The sequence below is a fragment of the Gobius niger genome, assembly GCF_951799975.1.
Source record: "Gobius niger genome assembly, chromosome: 3".
Lineage (NCBI taxonomy): Eukaryota > Metazoa > Chordata > Actinopteri > Gobiiformes > Gobiidae > Gobius > Gobius niger.
Genome location: NC_136854.1, coordinates 33084929 through 33106810, shown reverse-complemented (window position 1 = coordinate 33106810; position 21882 = coordinate 33084929). Strand labels below are relative to the sequence as shown.

General features: G+C 40.5%; 1 protein-coding gene across 4 annotated transcripts in view; it reads right to left on the bottom strand.

The window, feature by feature from the left end:
• Window positions 1-21882, bottom strand: part of sorcs1 (sortilin-related VPS10 domain containing receptor 1) — a 239168-nt gene that overhangs the window by 111047 nt on the left and 106239 nt on the right. For all 4 annotated transcript variants that reach the window (XR_013792708.1, XM_079553284.1, XM_079553285.1 and 1 more), the window contains exons 2-3: window positions 21673-21740; window positions 5622-5721 (exon numbers count right to left, since the gene is read on the bottom strand). Coding sequence is in view for 3 of the 4 variants with exons in the window: in XM_079553284.1 (XP_079409410.1) it covers window positions 5622-5721; window positions 21673-21740 (168 nt within the window). In the remaining variant the exon portion in view is untranslated. The remainder of the gene's footprint in view (window positions 1-5621; window positions 5722-21672; window positions 21741-21882) is intronic.

Below are 21882 nucleotides of genomic sequence, written 5' to 3'. Positions count from 1 at the left end.
GAGATGTTGCTGTTTTGGCATGACGTATATGCGTAAATGTCCTATGCTTTATTCATGCGTTTACAACTACACCTTGGTATTTTTTTGTCGAGTTTTTAAGTGCATGATTATAGGTAGCGGCAGCAGAGGGGGCACTTTTTGTTTTGCTTGGGTGAGCAGAACGGGCGGAAGAAAGATGTAACCTGGGGAATTGTTAGCTTCCGGCAATCAGGCAAGCTTGGCCACAAATAGGAATAGGAGTTTGGTGAAGATGCTTGTACCATGGATTTCTCTGTGTGACTGAAATAATGGAGAAAAGATCATTCATAATATGGTTCATTCTGCATGATATATTTGGGTCTTGTCTTCCATATATTTATTTCTCATTCAATAGGAGCATGTTTGGTATCGCTCACAACAGTTCAGTTACTCCTGAGACATGACACCATTATAACTCGGTGTGTTCCCGAGAGGGGCTTTAACCTCGTAACCCTCACCTGAACCAAGCACCAACATTTTCTCCAGTTTGGCTTTACCCAAATATAAAAGGTTCTCAACAGGAGTTTACAGCCTATAGGCCAAAGTAACACCTCATGTGAAAGCTATAAGAGCGCCAAAAGTGATTGTATTGTTGCCCCGTTTTTGTCCCAATTTTTTGTCATGTTTTCACAGTTTTTTCAGCACATTTTAGTTGCTTCTTTGTCGCTTTTGTGTCATTATTTTATCAATCTTTTTGTTGCCTTTTCATCACTTTTTTAGTCGTGTTTCTGTCCCTTTTTTATTGTGTTATTGTTGCTCTTGTCGAGGGTTTTTGTCACTTTTTTGATGTGTTTCCTTTCAAGAGGTTTTAAAATTCAGGTAAAGATTAATATAGTATAACTTAAAGGGATATTTCTGGATTTCTGACATAGGGCCTAATTTTCTTGTTATCCAGAGTGTTGTTGATTTCTGATAATACATATGTTTTCTTTTATTTATGCAGTCCTTATATTTGAAGAGTTTAGTGGTGCTAGGCTAGCGCTAGGCGAGTGCACATCTATGCTATCTAGTAGCCTGCATTAAAAACCTCTACAAAATCATCGGGTCGTCCTCCAAACGTTGCCATATCTGATTTGTAGAAAGCTCCTTGTGAATTCCACGTGTAGTCATGCCGGCCGCAGGTAAACAAACTACTGTAGATCCGGTAACCTAGCAGATTGCCCCGCCGCTGCGTAGCTTACAACCAGGAAGCTAATGCTGCTCAAATATAAGTTATTTTAAATGCAAAATGGTTATATTTCAAAAATTAATCAGTCAACACAGATAATTATATCGGTAGTCTGGTGTTATGAGTGATTTGCCACAGGTGCACTGTGCTCTGGTCAGACTGTTTTTAATACAGGCTACTAGTTACCATAGACATGCACTAGCCTAGCACTAGCCTAGCACCACTAAACTCTTCAAATATAAGGACCGCATGACTTAAAAAAAATATGTCTCCAGAAATTAACAACACTCTGGATAACTAGGAAATTAGGCCCTATGTCAAAAATGCTGAAATATCCCTTTAACCTTAGCACTACATGAGTATAAATTCAGTCCTTGTGAGACATGAGGGGGGCTGATTGACACAGACGATGATGATCCGATCTCTGTCTCCATGCAGCTGGAGAGGAAGTGTTACAGACTGTTAAAATGCATTATCTCAACTCTATTGTGGCATTACATACACGGGCGGGTCTTATTGCTTCATGGTTGAGTTATGGCAGCAGGTGATGAAAGTCTGTCAAACACTGAGACAAGGTGAAATGGAGACTGTCATTATGTGCAATGGCTGGAAAATCACCCTATATGGAGAACAATATTTTCCATGCCAGCTCCGGGGTAGACATATTATTTATCGAGATGATTAGGGTAGTTAATAAACCTACTGAATTATTCAAATTGGGGTGTTAGGGAATGACGGGGAGTGGCTAAGAGTGGCAAGCCAGTTCTAAAAAAAAGAAAAGTCAGTTATTGTAGGAGTGTTTTTATGATTACTCTCTATGCCAGACACGTATATATGACTTTAAACTCGCGGCCAGTTCCGACAGTGTTGACTCACAGAAGGGATGCTGCTCATATTTTGCCAGCGTTTCTGCTTTTGTCAGAGGAAAATTTATTTAACGAGCGTCACGTCGTTCCCAGGTCTTTTTCTCTTTTGCAATTTTTTGCAGCTAAACTGTCTGACACTGCACAGCCAGACACATTTTGGACTCTGGTGATTTCCTGTTGACCTCTCTCTCAAAAAAAAAAAAAAAACATTCAATCCCAAAAGCTTATCACCAGTGCCAAACCTAGTCTAGTTGCCGATGATAGATGGTGTCACTTTGGCAAAGAAGCAAGGACAGACCTATCCCCCACGGCCTAATGAGTCACTCAACGAAAATCAATTGCAATTAGTCACAACGGGAATTTTACAAAGCACAAACAGCACCGGGAAAGGGCTATAAAGTGTCTCATCTTTGGCAAATTACCTAGTTCAGTATTTCAGTCACTTAAAACAAACATGTGTATACTGGAAGACCTGTCACGAGTTATTTATTGGAGATGCATTGGGTTGGCTGGGACGTACTACAGCCTGTTAAGTATTTTTTAGGCGAAACCTGCAGAGAATTTAACCCCGACAAATACTTTCATCTGTTCACTTTGATCAGAGAATTACTACTAATCTGACACGAAACTTTCATGCATTGGTTGAAAGGGGAGAGCAACACCACTGTTCTCACAGACACAGATAAAGTTAGAAAATAACTGGATATTGTGTTATGTTGCTTATGTCGTGCACAATCTTAAAGGGACTATACAGATTTCAAAATGTTAAAATTATGTATTTTCTTGCAATTTCTTAATGTGTAGAATGAGCCCAGACGTATTCACCACAACTGCCTCTAAAATTCTGCAATGTCACTCAAAAAGTTGTTAATTTGGTCCGAATTGCCGCCATGCACGAGCTTAATATAGAAGCTGCAGTTACGCGTAAGACCTGAGGTGGCAGTAGTGAGTGCAAAATGACCAACTTGCATCTTGTCCCTTTTACATCCTGCAGCTGCTACTACATTTTATTGGCTTGGGACAGTGCATAGACTTTTGTAGTTACGTAAAAATGCCACCCGCCGCCATGTTAGATCATGTTTCTGCTGCTAATGATAGCAAACTGAAACTGAATTGAAATCACAAAGCTACTATGTCCTCTATCTCCTCTATGCTCCTATATCCTGTCAGGAAATACTTCAACTAAGGGGCACTGCACATAATGCATCAACATCTTAAAGCATTTTACAAAGTATTTTGCCTAGGTAAGGCAAGGCAACTTTATTTATACCGTGCATTTCGGAAGATATGCGAAATTACAATCAGGTTAAAGTTAAAGCAAAGCACACCCATAAAAGAATCAAGACATGGGAAATACACAGTACATGAAGTCACGTGTTGGAATTTCTTCTTGGGTAGTGGAGGGACGTCCCCTCGTCGACTGGAGGGTGGGGGAGTTGAGATAAGGTCATGAACGCAGACGCTGAAGGATTGGGGCGGGGTTAGGGAGGGGATGTGTCTGTAGTTATTTGCATGGTCTTTGACATGAAGGTGTTTATAATGCTAAAATGCTAAAGAATGATTAGCGTGATTAGCTTATATAGGTCTGACATAATGCAATGAACTTTCTGTTGGTCAAAATGGCAAGATACTGTAGTTTAATTATGTAGTTTCTAACTTTTTGAGATAGCTATTGATCAGTTGCTGTTTACTTTAAGTCTATGGATAACTGTCTGGTATCCAGCTTCCCTGCGTTACCATGGAAATCAGCCGTGTTATGTCACTTTAAATAAACGAATGGCTAATTTCCAACCACTGTCCCACACTCAAACACACTCCCATTCGTCCAGGCGCCAGAAGGAATCCAAATGTACATGTTTCTATGGAGGAAGGGCCAATTTTTTGATTTGCAAACCTCCCAATTGTAGCCCAAAGTAAAGCATGTTTTCTCCGCAAATGTCAGTGCTGAACATCATATATGACTAAATGAGTAAGGGAATTTTTAAGGATTTGACATTTTCCATTATTTTTAGAGTAGGTATTTGAGCTCTGAATTGTGTAATAATATTTCTGAAAATCACCTCAGCCCAAGGTTTTACACTCAAAGGTCGGATTTGGCCCCCGGGCTTGCCTACCCCTGCTATAGCCAAGAGGAGAAAATGCAAAGAATGGCCCCAGCCCAGGGAACGGAGCCGAGACCTTCATACAGTGCGGCCAAAGAAAGAACTGCTGTGCCTCAATCATCCAAACATAACACTATATTTTAAATTTTGAAAAGTTTGCATGAGGTTATTTTTTTTGTTCACATCAAAACACACCTTTATGCTACTTCAGCCTCCAAACATTTCATGGTGTTTATCTTCCGTCTACATGGTTTGTCCGACCTTGCTGATTCCCCAGTGTTTTGCCGAATGTCATTTCTCTCAAAGTGATCTGTAGATTTAATAAGGAAAACCTGTGGGGTTCCTCACCTCAATCCTCCCTCAATAACAACAAAAGACACTGCTCCCAACTGTACCTCCCGAGTAATTTGAAGCCCGTCACCTCGGCAGACCTCTGGGGTTTGCCAATCACGTCGGGCCAAACCGATCATGTGGGCGGTCAGAGTTCTTTAATTAAACACAACTCGTTTTTTTTCTTCATTATTCCGAAGATAATTAGTCAGGAGAACTTGGCTTTGGGTTATTAAGAGTCTTGTGAGGCAGCAAGGTGACGATCACAGCAAATGGAGACGGATGGTTTGAGCTTATACAATGAATAAGCAGCAGAGACACACACACACACACAGATAACGAAGAGTTTGGCCTTGAATTGTCCATAGAATGAGTTAGCAAATGGACCAAAGCAAAAGGACAGAAATTTCAGTTCAACCAAGGCGTTCATTGCTTTTACAATATGTGCCCCTTTAGTTGGATGTTGATTTCGCAGTGAGCACAAAAGCGTTGCCCTACAGTTAACTGGAGCAGACATTGATGCACGCATTAATTAGTCTGGCTATGTTTAGCTTTATCAAACAAGGACAAAAACGATGACGCCAACGTAACTTAAGCTCTTTGAGATCTTTGTGAGGATTTTGAAGGATAAAAGATGATATTTCTCATTAGTGTAGCTCAATGGGTGAGGGAAGCGCTTTTCTTTGGCCCTCATGGCTGGGAGCCGACATTACCACCTATTACCATGTATGAGACTGAATGACGGACCGTCTATCTCTTGTATATTACAGTATATCTGTGGTGTTGCTAGACTTAAAATGTTTGTGTAAGCATTCAGTCATACAGGAGTTTTCCAGCATAGACAAAAGTTTTTATATAGTGGGATGTTCAGACAGCATCTGTACACACTAACTATACTATTACTAAACTATAACTTTCACACTGCAGAACACCAGATATCAGTCTGGACAAACACTGGCTTTTCTCTAAATTAAAGGCCTGCTGTGTTGTTTTGAACTTTGCTATCCGGTGATTTGGCCTGAACAAAATAGAAGAAATTCTAAAGTACATACTGCACTGTGGGAGACACAATGACAGATCATTTATTCACCAATTTCACTCATAGACCCAACAATATTTCAACCACTATGTTCTTACCTTCCTCTTGTTGTTGGGGCTCACGTAGAGGTAGCTGAGGATGGTCTTAGCTCCCACTTTGTCATTAAGCTTCTGGTAAGTGGCTCCATGGTCCGTCGACCTGCAACGTAACACAGATATTCGTGAATCAATTTGTTGCCATTAACAGTCTTTGGTAAGAATACAGACTTGGTGAATGAAGGCTGCTGACGCATTGGAGTTCAGAGTGCAGTTTGGGACAGAAGGTTGGCGGAGGGGTACGGGGGCGGGGAGCAGAGGGGTGGTTCGGCAGGACCATGGCACTGCGGTCACTGTTCACTGCCTTCAGCTGCCGGGTTTATCAGCAACAAACAACTCGCCTCCAATGAATGTTAATTAAAGTGGCTCTCATTAGGAAGCAGCTTATTCACAGGACTAATAGAGAATTAATGAAGGGACAACGCAAGATTTGTGGGAAATGCATGCATAATGTTTATTAAAAACAATAACGTTCTATTCGTGTTTTTACCAGGTTTATAACAAACTACACTAGAATAACAGTAATTTCCAGACTATTGAGCGCACCTGCATATAAGCTGCACCAACATAATTTATAAAGAAAAAGAAAAAGTACATATATGCCGCATTGGTCTATAAGCCGCAGCTGTTCACGCTGTTACAAGCACATTTGAAGCACCATCAGCGTAATGAAGTGCTGGACTTTTCTCTATGTGCACAGTTAAATATTCCAAGTAGGGCTGTTCGATTATTGAAAAAATAATAATTACAATTATTTTAGTCATAATTGAAATCCCGATTATTCCAACGATTATTTGTTGCCTTTAAAAAAAGTCTATCTTATTTTATTTATTTATTAATAAAAAACCATGCTGATATTTTCTGTTTTCTGAACAGTCATAAAAGTGCAAATGATTTCATACGCTTTGATTAAAGATAGGTCTCTGTTTCACACCTGCCCCCTGCTGGCCAGACCTCACACCTGCACATTTAAACTGAGCGGCCCAGCCTGGAACGCCTCCCGCGGGAGTGGGACAAGGCCTCGTGGAAGGCCCAGGACACGCTGGTGGGATTATGTCTCCGAGCTGGCCTGGCGTCGCCTCGGGGTCCCCCCAGAACAGCTGGAGGAGGTGTGCGTGGATCGGGAAGTCTGGGCATCTCTGCTGAGACAGCTGCCCCCGTGACCCGGCCCCGGATAAAGCGGAAGAAAATAGATGGATGGATGGATGGGTCTTTGAAGTGGAATAATCTTTAGAACAATAACAATAGTAATTTTCACCTGGCATTTACTATACTACGAATGAAGCATAAGTGAGGAATGACTATGTATTTGCAATAGATGGCAACAAGCATTTAGTTAATCACAATGAATTCTTGCCAAATAATGGTGACACTTCATGATAAAGTGCACAATTTTGCATTAATGTTATTATGTTTTGGAAAACTCTGAGCACGATTTTCCAAGAGGATTCCCAATGTTGTTTGATAGGCCTGCTGTCAAATCCCTGATAAATATATTTTTGGATCCTTTTAGCCATATTTCTTTACAGTAGATCACAGCCCAATGACGTTCACAATCTGCGATAACACAATACTTTGCGACAGAATGACAAAATTTGGAACAACAATACAACCCAGAGAGCATTGGCACACGTAAGGCAAAGTGAAACATTGTTTTGCCCATTATCCCATTATCCCCCATTAAAAGCCAAGTTTGAATCTTATAATAATTCAAATGCCTGCAAAGCCATGTGCATTATTTCCACAGCTAAAAGCTCTTCTCATCACACTGCAGTTGCAATACGAGATATGAAATAGATGCAGAAATAATCATTGTCAAATTCAGTATCCAATTTTTTTTTTGTCCATAACTGGCTCAGCCCCAAGCGCAGTCTCGAGTTTGGTATCATTGTTAGTGAGTCAAACTTTCAGCGTCAACACATCGGTGAAAGTTTGTGCGTCTGTGCTGCCTTTGCCAATGGGGTAAGAACATCTTTGCCCCGGACGTGTGTCCACACAGAGCACACTCTTCTGATGTATGTCCTGACCTCAACCCCACAGCACCTTCAGAGACGAGTCAACACCGGCCAAGTCGCACTAATCCTCCTCGCAAACACCAAGTCCCAGCAGCGCAGATCCAAACGTGAACTTTGTGCACCGCGCTGTTTTGAAAAGGGTGTATTTTTGCAGCTGAATTTGAATGTGTTCAACAAATAGGACAAAAAAAACAAATTTATCATTCAGTGTGCTGGTTGGCCGCAGATATTAAAAGCACTCCGAAGCCAAAAGGTTCCGTGTGTGGCTAAAGTGAATGTTCGTCCAAAACACATAATCGTTCACTGATAACTCTATGCGGATAAACACTGCAACACAGCATTAGAAGTCAGAACATAATGAGAAATCAGTCAATAGTCAGCCTTGTAGAACAAAATCATATCTAAAGGCTGTACTGTTTGTCACAGGGATCCCATAGTCACCCTGAAGCCAAAACTGATTCAATATTTTGTAATGGCCGATTGTAGTGAACACAGTCAATGTTTCCATAAAAAGACAATCATATGGGACAACTGTACGCGCATAGAGGCGATAGTATGTTTTATGAGGTAATCTCTTAACCCACATTTTCTCCAGTTTGGCTTTACAGTTTTTTCCCCTCCGCCGTCAGACTAATGAACAAAAACAAGTTTCTATAGCTCAGTTACAGACTCATTGATGTTATCTGCACTTGCACTGTGTGGTGTGTCCACACTTAGATCCGCTACTATCACCTTATATCACTTATCACTTAATCACTTTATATCACCTTACATCACTTTATACGCCTACACATCTGTAAATACAACCCCGCTGTTGTTCAATGTCAAATTGCTGTTGCCTTATCATGTGTCATTTTTCATTTATTTCAAATTCTTAAAAAAACGCAAGAAAAATGTGTAAAAAAAGCAACAAAAACGTACAAAAGTTATGAAAAAAGGCAAAAAATGACAAAAATGCAACAAATATATAAAAAAAACCTCCAAAACGCGTCATAAAAAGCAATGAAAACAAAGCAAAAACGCACAAAAATGCGGTGACAACGCAACAAAAGCATCAGGTTTTGTAGGCCTTACTCACTGTTACTCTCCAGTCAAGAAGCTTTTAGATTTGGGTAAAGCCGTACTGGAGACAATGCACTCGGTTAAGGCGGGCGGCAACAGGTCAACAGTCAAGAGTCACTGAGGCACCTTTTCCTCCAAGGTGGAAGACTTGTCAGTTCTGGACCAGAGCCAGGTTTAGAACCAGGTTGTTATGTTGTTTATGGACCAAGTGGAATTTCAGTGGAAAACAGCAGGACTGATTCTGAAACTGGTCCTTTAAAATATAATCTACTACTCACAAATAAATAAAAGGAATGAAGTGTTAGATGTGAGGCAGAGGAATGAGCTCCGCTATTCATGAAGTAACTCCAAATCTGTGTTCAGTTCAACCGCATCTGCAAAACTTCAAATGACTTAATACTTTTGTCGAGACGGATTTATTTCGAGAGCCTCCTTCTAGGACTAATTTCACGTGAAAATAGAGCTAACTCTCAGAAAGCCCAACAAAAAACGCAGAGACAGCGTGAGAGAACCCCTTGAGACTTCAAACGAGGCAATCACCGGCATCAACTCGTGTTTGTTGTCGCCAGCTTTTCTCGGAAGGCTTCATTCCTCTAATGCAGTTTCATAGCATATTTTACAATTGTGTGAAGAATGTGTCTCCCCTTCCTGCCCTGTTACTGAGTACATCCTCATTTTGAAGTGCAGCCAGTGGTCTAGTATACAGTATATATGATGTACAACAGTGTTTTGTCCTGAACACCTGGGTTCATATCCCGCCTTTTGCTAAATATCTCTCCCTGTCTCTAACACTAAGCCTCAGTTTGATTTAAAAACAGAAATAGAAATAAACAGAACAGAAACAGAAACAGAAATAAGGAATAATCTACGGAATAAGAACAAGTGATTTATATTGTTAAGATTGTTGTATATGAAAGTACGGCTGGAAGAAAATAAATAAATGTAGTTGATTCATGCACTTAGACATATGTTTTATACAAACCTCGGCTCAAACAAAAACACGCTTTCCTCCAGTATCATATAATTATTGAGATTACCAAAGTAGGGATTGCGATTTCGATTAATTGCTCAGCCCTATATGAAATTTGTGCAGTAGCAAGTTATTGCATTCTCACTGCAAGAAAGTCCCTGAGTGTCCCTCCTGGCTGGTTGCCTCACACTTTGAAAGAAAAGCCAAATACAGTAATAAACAAAGGGTTATAAATTGCAGTGCTCTCAGTGTTAGTGAGCGGAACGAGCTGTTAGACGGCTGCAGTACATCCAGAACGCTGCTGCTCGAGTCCTAACAAGAACCAGGAAATACGACCATATTAGTCCAGTGCTCCGGTCTGTGCACTGGCTTCCTGTCACTCAGAGAATAGACTTTAAAACAGCTCTGCTTGTGTCTTTTCATGCAGGGGTGTCAAACTCATTTTGGGTCGTGGGCCAAAATTCAGCTCCCATGGTGGGTCACGGGCCACATATAATGCAAACAGGAAAATACGAACATTTTTCCAATAAATAAATAATAATAATGAGCTGTGATTTTAAAATAGATGATTTAGTCAAAGCCAACTTGACTGTAGCCCAATCAATAACGATGGCTTACACTTACGCTGCCCCCTAGTGGCTGGAATGAGCACAATGGTTATTTCTTTAAAAAATCATAACTCCGCACAGAAATGGGCTAGAGACTTACTCTATTTGTTAACATACTCTAGAATTTATGCTCTACAAGTCAGGGGTCACATGAAATCACCTGTGGTCACATGTGGTTTAGCACCGAAGTACATCTCTTTGAGCCACATGAACCATCTTGGACCCTGAGAACTTCAGGGAGGGTCTCCTGGTGGTTCCCAGAGTCAGGACTAAACACGGTGAGGCTGCGTTTCAGTTTCATGCAGCTAAAATATGGAACAGGCTTCATGAGGATGTGAGACAGGCCACAACACTGAGAATGTTCAACTGAAAGTATTTTATCTGCACTCTTGCTTTTTACAATAATTATTTAATTTTTATGTTGATGTTTTATGGATTGACTTGATCTGCTTTCTTGCTATTTTATGCAACTGTGAAGCACTTTGAATTGCCTTGTGTATGAATTGTGCTCTACAAATAAAATTGCCTGACCAGAAGCTTTGGGCGGCACAATAGGAGCCAGATTATTATGAGACCACATGTTTTCTCATTCCTAACCCCTTCAAGATATGACTTGCCGTTGCCGTTAATCAAACTCAGCACCATTCCTCGCGACCGCCCTGGTCACATCTGGGGACAGTGACATCACCGATATCGACCTGCCTCACAGGGGACACCCGATTGTATGATTCAGGGGCCAACGGCTTATTTTTAGTGTCATTGCAACTTTCAGCCGCGGCCCAATAAAAAGCCCACCAGAGGCCACAGAGATGAGAGAGGCATAAAGTGAGAATGATGGTTTCTCAAGGACGGCCGATGTGGCGAGAAACTTGTGAGAGGCTATTGACAGCGCGGCGCGTGGGTGGGAAACTGAGGTGACCAGTCGATATGGTTTCCATTGGCTCCGCAGGGCAGGTAATACTTCACTATAGCCACATGTGGGATTAAACTCACTGGGAGGGAAAGAGAAAGAAAGGGGGGTAAGTGAAAAATCCATTAATAATATTGACGGAAAAGCCATATATACCAAATTTGCTTTTAACCATTTAATTCAATTGTTTATCCATTACATGCAATGCAAATGCTTAAAATCTAAATTATGTTGCTCTCAAAGGTGCAAAAATGGTGCAAAAAGATCAGAGTAAAGACTATTCAGCACAAAATCAAATGTATAAATTAGTGTAATTTGACAGTTGAGCTTCCAGGCAGCCAGGTAAAGCTGTCCTTCAGTCAGTTGGTGTCACTGATTTAGACCCTGCAATCTTTGCCCCTGAGGCAGGACTTTCCTTTATAAAGTTTTGAGGTGTCCTGTCTACTTGGGCTGTTTTGTCTTCAAGCATTGGAATCCAATTCAACATGGATAGACTCAAACACACACAGGCTGCGATTACAGAGATTTATTGACATGTATATTAGTTTTGGCGATCAGACCCCGGCGGTAGACATCGATGTATGTATGTGAGTCAGTATGGATGAACAGCTTGGAGTTAGGGATGTCTTCCCCCGGAGCCTGGACACTGGTGGTGGACCCGTGATGGATGCAGCAGGGAGAAGCCATGGGCAGAAGAGGTGGAGACGGGGTGGAGGTGGGTCGCAGCACAGCTGGGAAGCGAACGAACCATGATTGCTGGAGCTTAAAAGCGGGATCGAGGGCGATTATTGGCTGCTACGGAGGTGCGGCTCTTACGCTGATGGCTGAGGCGGAGGTGGGGCCCTCTCGGAAGTGATCATTGGCTGGAGGTAGGTGATGCTGATATTAGTCTACCAGGTTGAATTAACGCCTCGGCTTCATTCCTGGAGCCGTTCTGCTGTGCATTCATCATGGCACCATTGGTTTGCTAGCATACTGATGGGAAAAAATGAAAGCTTGCATCCAGTTTTTAGCATTGTTTATTTCCTTCTGCCCACGGAAGGCACTACAACCAAGGCTTCGGGCACAAATCCCGATAGCCCAGTGTGCACAAAAGCAGATTTCCAAGATTTGGAGATAATAGAGAGGTTTGTAAGGTTTAAAGATAATATGGACCATGGACACCCTCGAAAATGAGATGCTACCTCTCAAGGGGCATTCAACTAATAGGGATTATGTAAATTGGTGTTTTGTCAAGCAAGAAATCTGTTAATATAGTTGCATTAGAAGTTATAATAAAAAGCAAGAATCCTAATCAGATGAATGTAAAGAAGCCTCTGAGGAAAGAGGTGAGTCGACAACTTTGGAAAACTTTGACTATGATAGAAAGCTTATGGATGACTGAAAGCCCGTGCAAACATGAACAATGTAATCTTCTGGAATGCATTATACAGATGTTGTATAAGCCCTTCCCTGTAACTAAATAACACATAGGTGATTGCTTTATTTTCTGAATTTTTAACCTTGCAAAAAGTCAAATTAATATTTTTCAATCAAATTTATTTTTCAGCAGGTTAAAACAAAAATAAAGAAGTATGAGGAAGACCAGGGAAACCAGGGCTGGAGTGGTCGTGAAACGAAGTGACAAGATTAATGTCTATCGAATTACGCCTTTATAAAAGAGTGGCTAGTGGGATAATTTACTCATTCTCTGGTCTCTAAATTCTGTCCCGCAATCTTTTATTCTAACACAAAATGCCTAAAGCCCCATTTGGTTCAGCTCCACATTCTCTGTAATAGATTAGAATGATGTCTGGAGTGACTTATTAAAGCCCTTATTAGATAGTGTTTCAATTATAATTTCTGGAGAGCACAGAGCAGTGATGGGCAGTCGGTGTATGGGAGCTTTTACATTCTCAGTGGGGCAGGATTAATGATGTTCGGAGGCTGCGGGCTGCGTTTCAGAGCAGTTAACATGAGGTCAGGGGCTCAGTTAGCGCTCTGCAAACACCCGCATGAGACACTGGTAGCAAAAAGTTATATTTCTTATAGCTTTAGTGCCCCCTTTTTGTCAGTTTTGGGTTGACACGACAAGTGGTGCAGTGTGTTTTTGTTTGCAGTTGTCATTGTTGTTTTCATAGATGTCCTTTTTGTCGCATAAAGTCAGACAATATTGTGACTGTAATAGATGAGTAACGCTCACTATGCCTTGTCGATCATCCCGGGGTCGGTTCTATGTGTTGGTTTCCTCAACATGCGCCGGTTTTTCCACTAATTGTTTGTCTTGTCTTTCATTTCATTTTTAATGGACTACGAGTCCGGAATAAAATTGAATTGAATTTCTCTCTAGGGCCAGGACTTCCGAAGAGTTTCTGCACTACTCTTTGTTATGTTTAATTTCAGGAAACTTGTAGTGCACTTTCATACATGTGCAAGTGGTTCAAAGAGGCAAATTGACTTCTGTAATAACATTTTGGCAAACACTTGAAAACCTAGTTCTAATAATGTATTATTTGAAAAGAAAAGGGATTTTCCATTAGACCATCTCAAAGCCATGCTAAAATGTTTAGACAAAAAGGTTTTTTTTATGTAATATTGCTTGTTTTGATGTTTTGTAGACAGGAGTAACTACATGTTCTACCATTTTGTCTGATGCAGTTTGAAGGCTTTGAAGAAGTGCGTTGAAAGCTGAAAGTTTGGACTCGCTGTTTTGAAAGACATTGTTAATACAATTGCTGTGGGATGCAACAGAAAACATGCATTGGAGGAGTCTACATTAAAAAACAACAACAAAAAACAGATGATGTTGAATTTAATCTAAAGTCTGCGCCCAGTGTCCAGTTTACCAATGTAAATAGAATAAATGAAGTGTTTTAAGTGTTTTCTCGTGTGTTTCTTTTATCTACTACAGTTACTTGCATTTGATTATGTGAAACATATCAACCAGATACCCTATATAGAAGGGTACTAGAAGCTTGCTGCTGGCTTATTTCATTTCCACGTGCTGCTAGACCTGTCACAATAACAAATTTGAAGTCCGATATACTGAGGCAGGAAAATATCGCCATAAACGATAATATCGACTCTCATGATATTAGAGAGGGTCAACTCTCAGGCATAAAAATGAGTAAAACTTTGTTCTAAAAGTATAATCATATCCTCAAATTCCTCAAAAGCTGCAATAAACATGAAATACAATGTAAGTCAACTTGCTTCAGTTAGAAATCAAAGTTTTAGAAGAAGAACAAAGAACAAATGTTGTGAAAAAGAGTGAGAGGCAAAATACCTATGAAAACAACCCAGTACAGATGACTGCTTAAGAGCTTTTGTCCATGGAAAACTCCTATGTCTGTGAGCTTACACAAACACAGTGTGGGCCAGGGGTAATTGGGGCTTGGAAGTTTAGCGTGGGTCTATTTGCTCATCTAAATGGAAGCAGCATGAGCCCATAGCGGGGCGGTGACAGTGGAGCGTCCCAGATCGGGGCCAAATGGGGCAAACAACAACAAATGCGTTCGACTCAGAGGCTCAGTGTCAGGATGTGATTAGTGATCCAGGAGTCTGCGCCCTATTTGTGCCTGTTACGTTGGCGCGTGTCTGCTATAATTTCATGACTGCAGGGGCTGTTAGAAAGTCGTGGGACTGCAAGATTACTCATCACATTCAAGACCACATTGGGCATGTTTTAGGCCAGTGGTTCTCAACCTGGGGGCAAGGAGGCCATGAGGGTAAGCACTGTTGGTACAGAGGGGGTAGCTTCTTTAAAAAAGTCTGAAAGGGAAACCAGAGCAAGAAAAACATGCAAACTGTAACTAAGTGTATAAGTGTGTATAACTAAGTGTATATCCGCATAATGTCACAGAAGGGGGCGTGGCCTTGCCAAGGGGGGAAATAGAATCTTTCGGGAAACACAATTGTTCTAAATCGGGTCCATATGGATGTTTATTCACAGCAGATTGTTCAGTTGAAGCAAAAAAATCAGCAGTCGTAGCAAGTGCCAGCTAGCGTTAGCATTAACGCGATGCCAACATGAAGCATCATGTTAGCCTCCGTTATTTATGTATCTAATTAACCACTTTGCTCCTCTCCATGTCTTTGTATCTTTATTTAGTAGGACACTGTATTCATAATTCAGCATTTGTTAAAGTCGTTTTTGAATACTTAGAGAAAGTCTCGATTTTTCTCCAAATTGTTTTCCCCCTTTAACCATTTTCAAGTGTGACCATATATGGGTGAGTCCAGAGATGCCATCTGTATCTATAACACACACATCAAGAGCACAATGACAGTAAGGGAAATGAGCATTGAACTACTAAACTTCTGGATTTAGGGTTGACATGTTTACCGACCCTGCTGGCAAGACATGTCCACATTGAGATTTTGTTGAAGGCGAAACTTAATGTATTAAATACAGTGGGAGCAAATTGCAAAAACGAATCCAGAGTAACCCATTAAAATGATAAATCAAGGAATAAATAAGAGAAATTCAAGCATTCTCCCAAATAGCCTGAGGCAGGAAACGTGTGTGTCTTCTCCTGCTCCACTGATGCGCTTATTCTCCAAAACCACTGAGACAGCTACTACAACCACACAGAACAAATTACAATATTTACACACTAAAAACAACACCAATTACACGCCTTCATTGTTTTTTAAGTGGACATTGTTCTGCTATTTGCCCATTGGTACGTATTGTTCGGATTGAGATGAGTCGTTTTATGCTTAATGTTATATTGCTTTTATGGTTATGGTGCTTTCTCGACCTGGATAAATGACGGTATTTGGGTCTTTGTGGAATGGACTCCGTAAATATTTGATGTTGTTTTGTATGACTGTGATGATGAGTTCTATATACGTGTTCATCCCATTCCTGTTATATTGAAACTGACAAAGACATTGTCCCTGAAGGAGATTCGTTTTTACCAGTAGAAAATAAATAGATTATAGATTTTAGTTTATAATGAAAAAAGGTCTGAAATATTTTGATCTGTATCGTCGAGGATTTCATGATCTTAGCCAAAGCGACAGGCTGACTTGTTCTGTTAAAATAAAAAAACATTTGTATCCCATTTGTTTCATGGTAAAAACTAGCGGCAATCCACTCGGCACGGTTGTGCTTGTTGACATCTCGTCTCATAATTTCAAGGAGTATGGATTTTTGTGTTTCAAGCTGTTACCTCATGCGCCTGTGTCTCGGGGACAGGACACGCTGATGTGTTTGGTTTAGTCTCAAACTCTCCCTCGAGGAGCGCGGGGATGCCAAGAGGAGCTTTTAAAAGCATTTATCTGTTGCGTTAGTGGGCTGAAATGCTTGGTAATGCCGGCCACATTTGTTGCAGACTTATCTCTCTCAAACTACTGTAAACAAACAGCCAGGCAAAAGTGATAATGGATTTACACGGAGGTTGTTACACTAATCTGGCTGTTCTTTCGCTATTTACCTTGTTATAATGTTGTTTCGTCATCAGTGGAGTCGTGTTTTGTCAGATCTGACATGGATGAGTAATGCTTTAATTATAGACGGCCTCTTTTTCAAAACACTCTCCTTCATGAGCGGCTATTTACTCACAATAATCTGCAGCAACAGCAGTATAGATTTAGTATTGTCGGGTCAATGTTATCTGCAGGGAAAGAAACAGCCCTGTTACCTTTAAGACTGAGCGAAGTCAAACTCACATCCGTTTACCGCAGTCGGCGTGTGGACACAGCCTCAGGGCAGCCCCTATGGAAACTCCGCATTGCTTTTCTTTCACAACGGAAGACTTTACGGTTCCACTGAGGGGGGGCATAAACTTTTCGGCAACTTGTTCAGATAAATGTATTCCCAAAGTCACGCCTCAAAAATGATGCTATATTCACGATATAGACGGCTGCGCCCCAAATAGTCCTTCAGATCATTCACTCCCATGGTCAACTCACACTAAATGCCATGTTGAGGAATCCATCTTCCATTTTAGTTGGACGGGCTATTGAGGACGAAGCAAAGGCTTACACTTGCAGTAGCCCGAGGCAGACTTTTAGCCCTCAAAGATGTAGCCCCTTCACAGCCGAGTTAAATCTATAGTGGAAGCAATTTGGTCGTACGCACCAGGAATGCATTTAATCAAGTGTGGCATATGGCGTTCAGGGGTTGTGCAAGGCTACATTTGAAAACACATTACTGGGCATGTAAAAACGAGTAATTTCTACTTCCTAAAAAAAGATGAAAATGAAGTAATTATCGCTGAATCGCGATGGGGGTTGATTTGCAATGTTTCTCTGCCATGTTACAAAATATAACCACAGGCATAAGAGGGTTCCCTTTGGATAAATGCGCAGTATAGGCAGGAACCTTTGCACCCTGTGGATATTTGTAGGAAGAAGGTACTTCAAGGGGGAAATACAAGTGTTAATGGGTTGATTGGGGGGTGTTTCATCTCCCCGATGGCACAATTGCAACTTCGCTGCCACCGGGTAGGAGCCACCAATACACACTAATGGAATCACGAAGAAGAAGCTAACAGGCAAAGCTAGCAGCTAACAGTATTTACAGCCAAGTTTGAGTGAAAAAAAATATCTCCATTGTGTAATTGGATGTACAATATCCCTCTCTCCCTTTGTCTTTTCTGTCAGTGTAGTATTTACTCTCAGGGACAATTAATGAGTAAAAAACAGCAACATGCTACGACACCTGCCGTGCCGCTTATGGCCTCTAGGGGCATGAGTTACCTAGTACTGCTTTAAGAGTGACAGAGTACCTGTAACTTAGTATTTTACAAACGGGTGTTGCCAGGAATACAGGACACATATCCAAAAGTGAGTCCAACAGATCGGCTCCGCATGTTATCGGCCATAGAGATAAAAAAAAAAAAGTACTAATCTGTGCCATACAATGTACCTATACTCTACTTTAAACAGTGTAGACCTGATTCAAAAACATAGTCATATCACCCCAGGAAATATACAGCATTCAGAATCACAACCAAACCGGGATGGAAATGAACTAACTCAACTGCCACGTCTAAAAAAGCCCCTTACACAGGACATAACTCCAAGATTAATGAAACCCGCTCTATAAGGTTTGGTCATTATTACTCAGGTCCAAACCGAAGGTACATGATTAGTTATAAAGACACAAAGACACAAAGACACAAAGACACGACAACTCCACTCAAGCCTCCCCGTGATTTGGGAATTGACCCCAGAACTTTCTTTACTGGAAGAGTGGATCATTTTATATAGATTCTTTAATGACACCAGCCAGAAAACTCAAACTATCAGGCGAACCCTTTTGATCGAATAAATCCCAAAATACTGTACAATGGGACTGATTTTTACCCTTTGAAAACAACTGTCTACAACTGTCATTTTTAGCACAAAAAGCTTTCACTTGTTAGTTGACTTGTCACAATTGAGATCAGATTCGAAATGATCACCTTTAAGAGCTTTTCAAAAGAGCTGATTGGGTCATGAGCGTCACATCACGGTGTTGCAGTTTGTCCCAGGACTACTGATGGAAATAAGAAAAACTGAAAAACTTAGAATTTGGAACATTAATCTTTGATCTCGTATGTTACATAAATTCTTGATGCGAGTTAAGACCACTAAACTTTGAAAACCACTGCTATCTTTAAACCATTGATCCTCGTTCTACAACACATCTACGTAAATTTAGCTGGTTATTGTTTGCATATTGCAGCACAGTGAATCCCTGCTCTCTTCTCTCTCTGCCTGTGTTCCCTGTGCCCTTCTTATTTTGACAAATGCACCCAGGTGCAGCCCTCATCTCCACATATCCATCACCTGTCTGCGCACTGAGGGCCAGGCCTGAGCAATAAGCACGGAGAAGATTCATTATGAACGGACCTGAAATATTGATACGAGTTTCAACACTGACGGCATTACACCAGCGCCATGAGCCAAGAGGAAACCCAATATCGAGCGAAGCATCCGGGCGCGAATGACGGCCGAAAGTTGCACCGTTACATCAGCACCAATCATCTCGGACTATTTATCATTTTATTTCACTTTCCCTCCATAATCCCGGCATATTTGATAACGCGCTTATCTAGAATTAAATTTTGAGGGAAAATAATGAATAAATGAACACAAGTGAGAGTCTTTCGGAACAGAGTAAGTCTTCAAAATGTAATCGCTGACATTTTTATTAGTTCTCGTCTCGATCTTGGACGATTGAGGATTTGAAAGAATGGACCAAACTTTAACTCATTTGTGAAGTTTAGCACAGACATTACTGACATTTCAGACACATTTACGTGTTACAAACTATGTTCAGAACGGTATATGAATATACATCTTTTTTTTTAAATCATTTGATATTCTATTCTTACAAAGTCAATCGATCAACAATGGCTGGATTCACTTGATTCTGTGACTGTAGCTCCGTGATCACACACGCCTGGAACAAATTTCACAGTCACACAGCCAAACTCTCTGAATTTAGACAAGGAACTGCCTGATCCAGTGAATCCATCAGTTTGAAATCCACAATCAGAATTTGACATAGTTTGCTCAGTGATTGTAAAGTGTGTACGACCTATGCACGGCCAAAAAAATCAATTTACCATTGTTTACAGCTGATCTTCCAAATTATTTCTTCATTTCAGGCTGTCATAGGACAGAAACAATTTGAAAAAGCAGAAAGTGGAATATGCATTGTTGATGTGTTTTGTTTATTTCTTTTTATTACAGTGCATAAGGCAGGTTTTAATGCTTTTGAAAATATGGCTTATTTAGAATGATAACATCAGTTGCATAATCATCCTTTTATTTCAGTGAAGCAGCAATTTTAATGAAGAAATGTTGGGCAGAAAAGTTTGAATTTGTAAGCTGCTGACAGGAAGTGAAATAGGAGAAGGCTCATTTCCCATTGACGTAACATTGTCGGCATAGCAACAGTTTAAAATTGTTTACCTTCTTATACCTATGTCACTTCCTGTCGTTGTCCAATAAGGAAGTGAAACTATAAACATCACAAAAATGGCCAAACTAAAGAAAGCTGGGTACGATCTTTAGCAAAATCTTAATATAATCGTGTTAAGATAAGATAAGATAAGATCAGCTGTAAACAATGTTAATTAACTATGTTTTATCAAAAATGTTGTCTAATGTGTCATATGCACTTTAAGCATTTAACATGTGTGGCTTATACTGTAAATTTGCAAAAAAGAAAGCTATGTATTATCAACGTATGTATGGAGAAGAGACCTAACAAAGTAATTAACGTCTTAAACACATTTATTTAAACGTCTGATTCAGGGCTATTATTTCACATATTCCTGTATGAAGAAAAGAGATTACAAGTTTCTTCCTTAAAGCAGTACTAGTGAACTTGTTTACCTTTACATCATTTTCGTCGTCCCTCTGGGGGTAATACAATTGTTAATGGGATGATTGGGGGTCTTTCATCTCCCCCTGGTGTCTCTGGCCAGAAAACTACACTTGCAACTTCGCTGCCACCGGGTCAGAGTCACCAATACACACTAATGGAATCAGGAAGAAGAAGCTAACAGGCTAACAGGCAAAGCTATCTGCAGGCTAGCACCACTTAAACAGTATTTACAGCCAAGTTTGAGTGAAAAAAAAAATCTCTTGTGTAATTGGATGTACAATATCCCTCTCTCCCTTTGTCTTTTCTGTCAGTGTAGTATTTACTCTCACGGACAACTACTGAGTAAAAAACTGAAACATGCTACGACACCCGCAGTAGCGCTTATGGCATCTAGGGGCATAAGTTACTTAGTACTGCTTTAATAGTCTTCCATAAGGTTGCAAACTTTTCCTTATTCAGATGTCTCTTTACACTTCTCTGATAAAACTATGTTACAATAAGATCCAATTTGAGGCTATTATTTCACATATTCTTGTATGAAGAAAAGACATAGGCTACAAGTTTCTTCCTTGATAATCTTTCACAAGGTTGCAAACCGTTTCTTTTTCAGTTGTCTCTGCACTTCTCTGCAAAAACGATGCTACAATAAGACTTTGATACTTTAGTGAAAAATGTTCTATTAGTCACCAAACTTTTGCAGGTGTACGCTATGTGAAAAGCAATTTGCTGCTCAATATGGGTTTGAAAACACTTTTGCAAAAACACTCTTGTTACCACGCTTTTAGAGGCATTAATTCTCTGAGCAGCTACTTGCTATGAGCCATCTGACAGCCTCACATCAGAAATGTGCCGACACCATGTTCAAGGCTGGTCAAGGTAATTTGCTGAACATCTCTATAGCTTTACAGGCATTGATGGGCGACTTTTATCACGGCTGCCCACAGACATTTAAACCAAGACAGAGCGGCCAATTTTACATTCCTCGTGTGAGAAATCGTCCTTTTCAAGCTGGGTATGTTTAATTCACATTATAAGATCCATTGGTTTGGCATTTTTTTCCCTACATTTTTTTGCCGTGAGCAGTTGAAACGGCAGGACTAAAAACTAGACAGTCTCTTTGGACCAATTTATTGTGTGAAATATAAAAGGTGCGCGGCTCGTGCGGCGTGACAAGCTTACCTCCACAAAGAGCTCTCGGTCACGCTGTTGAGGTTGAAGTCGAATAATTTGGTCAGCATCAGAATCACCTGCGAAACGAGATAAACATTTTAGTCAATACACCATTCTGGGAATAAAGCTCAAAAAAAGAGTTCAGCTTTGTGATGCATCCACCACTGACACGAACAACAGCAAATGGGAAAGAATTCAAAGTGTGTGTGTGAAGCAAAG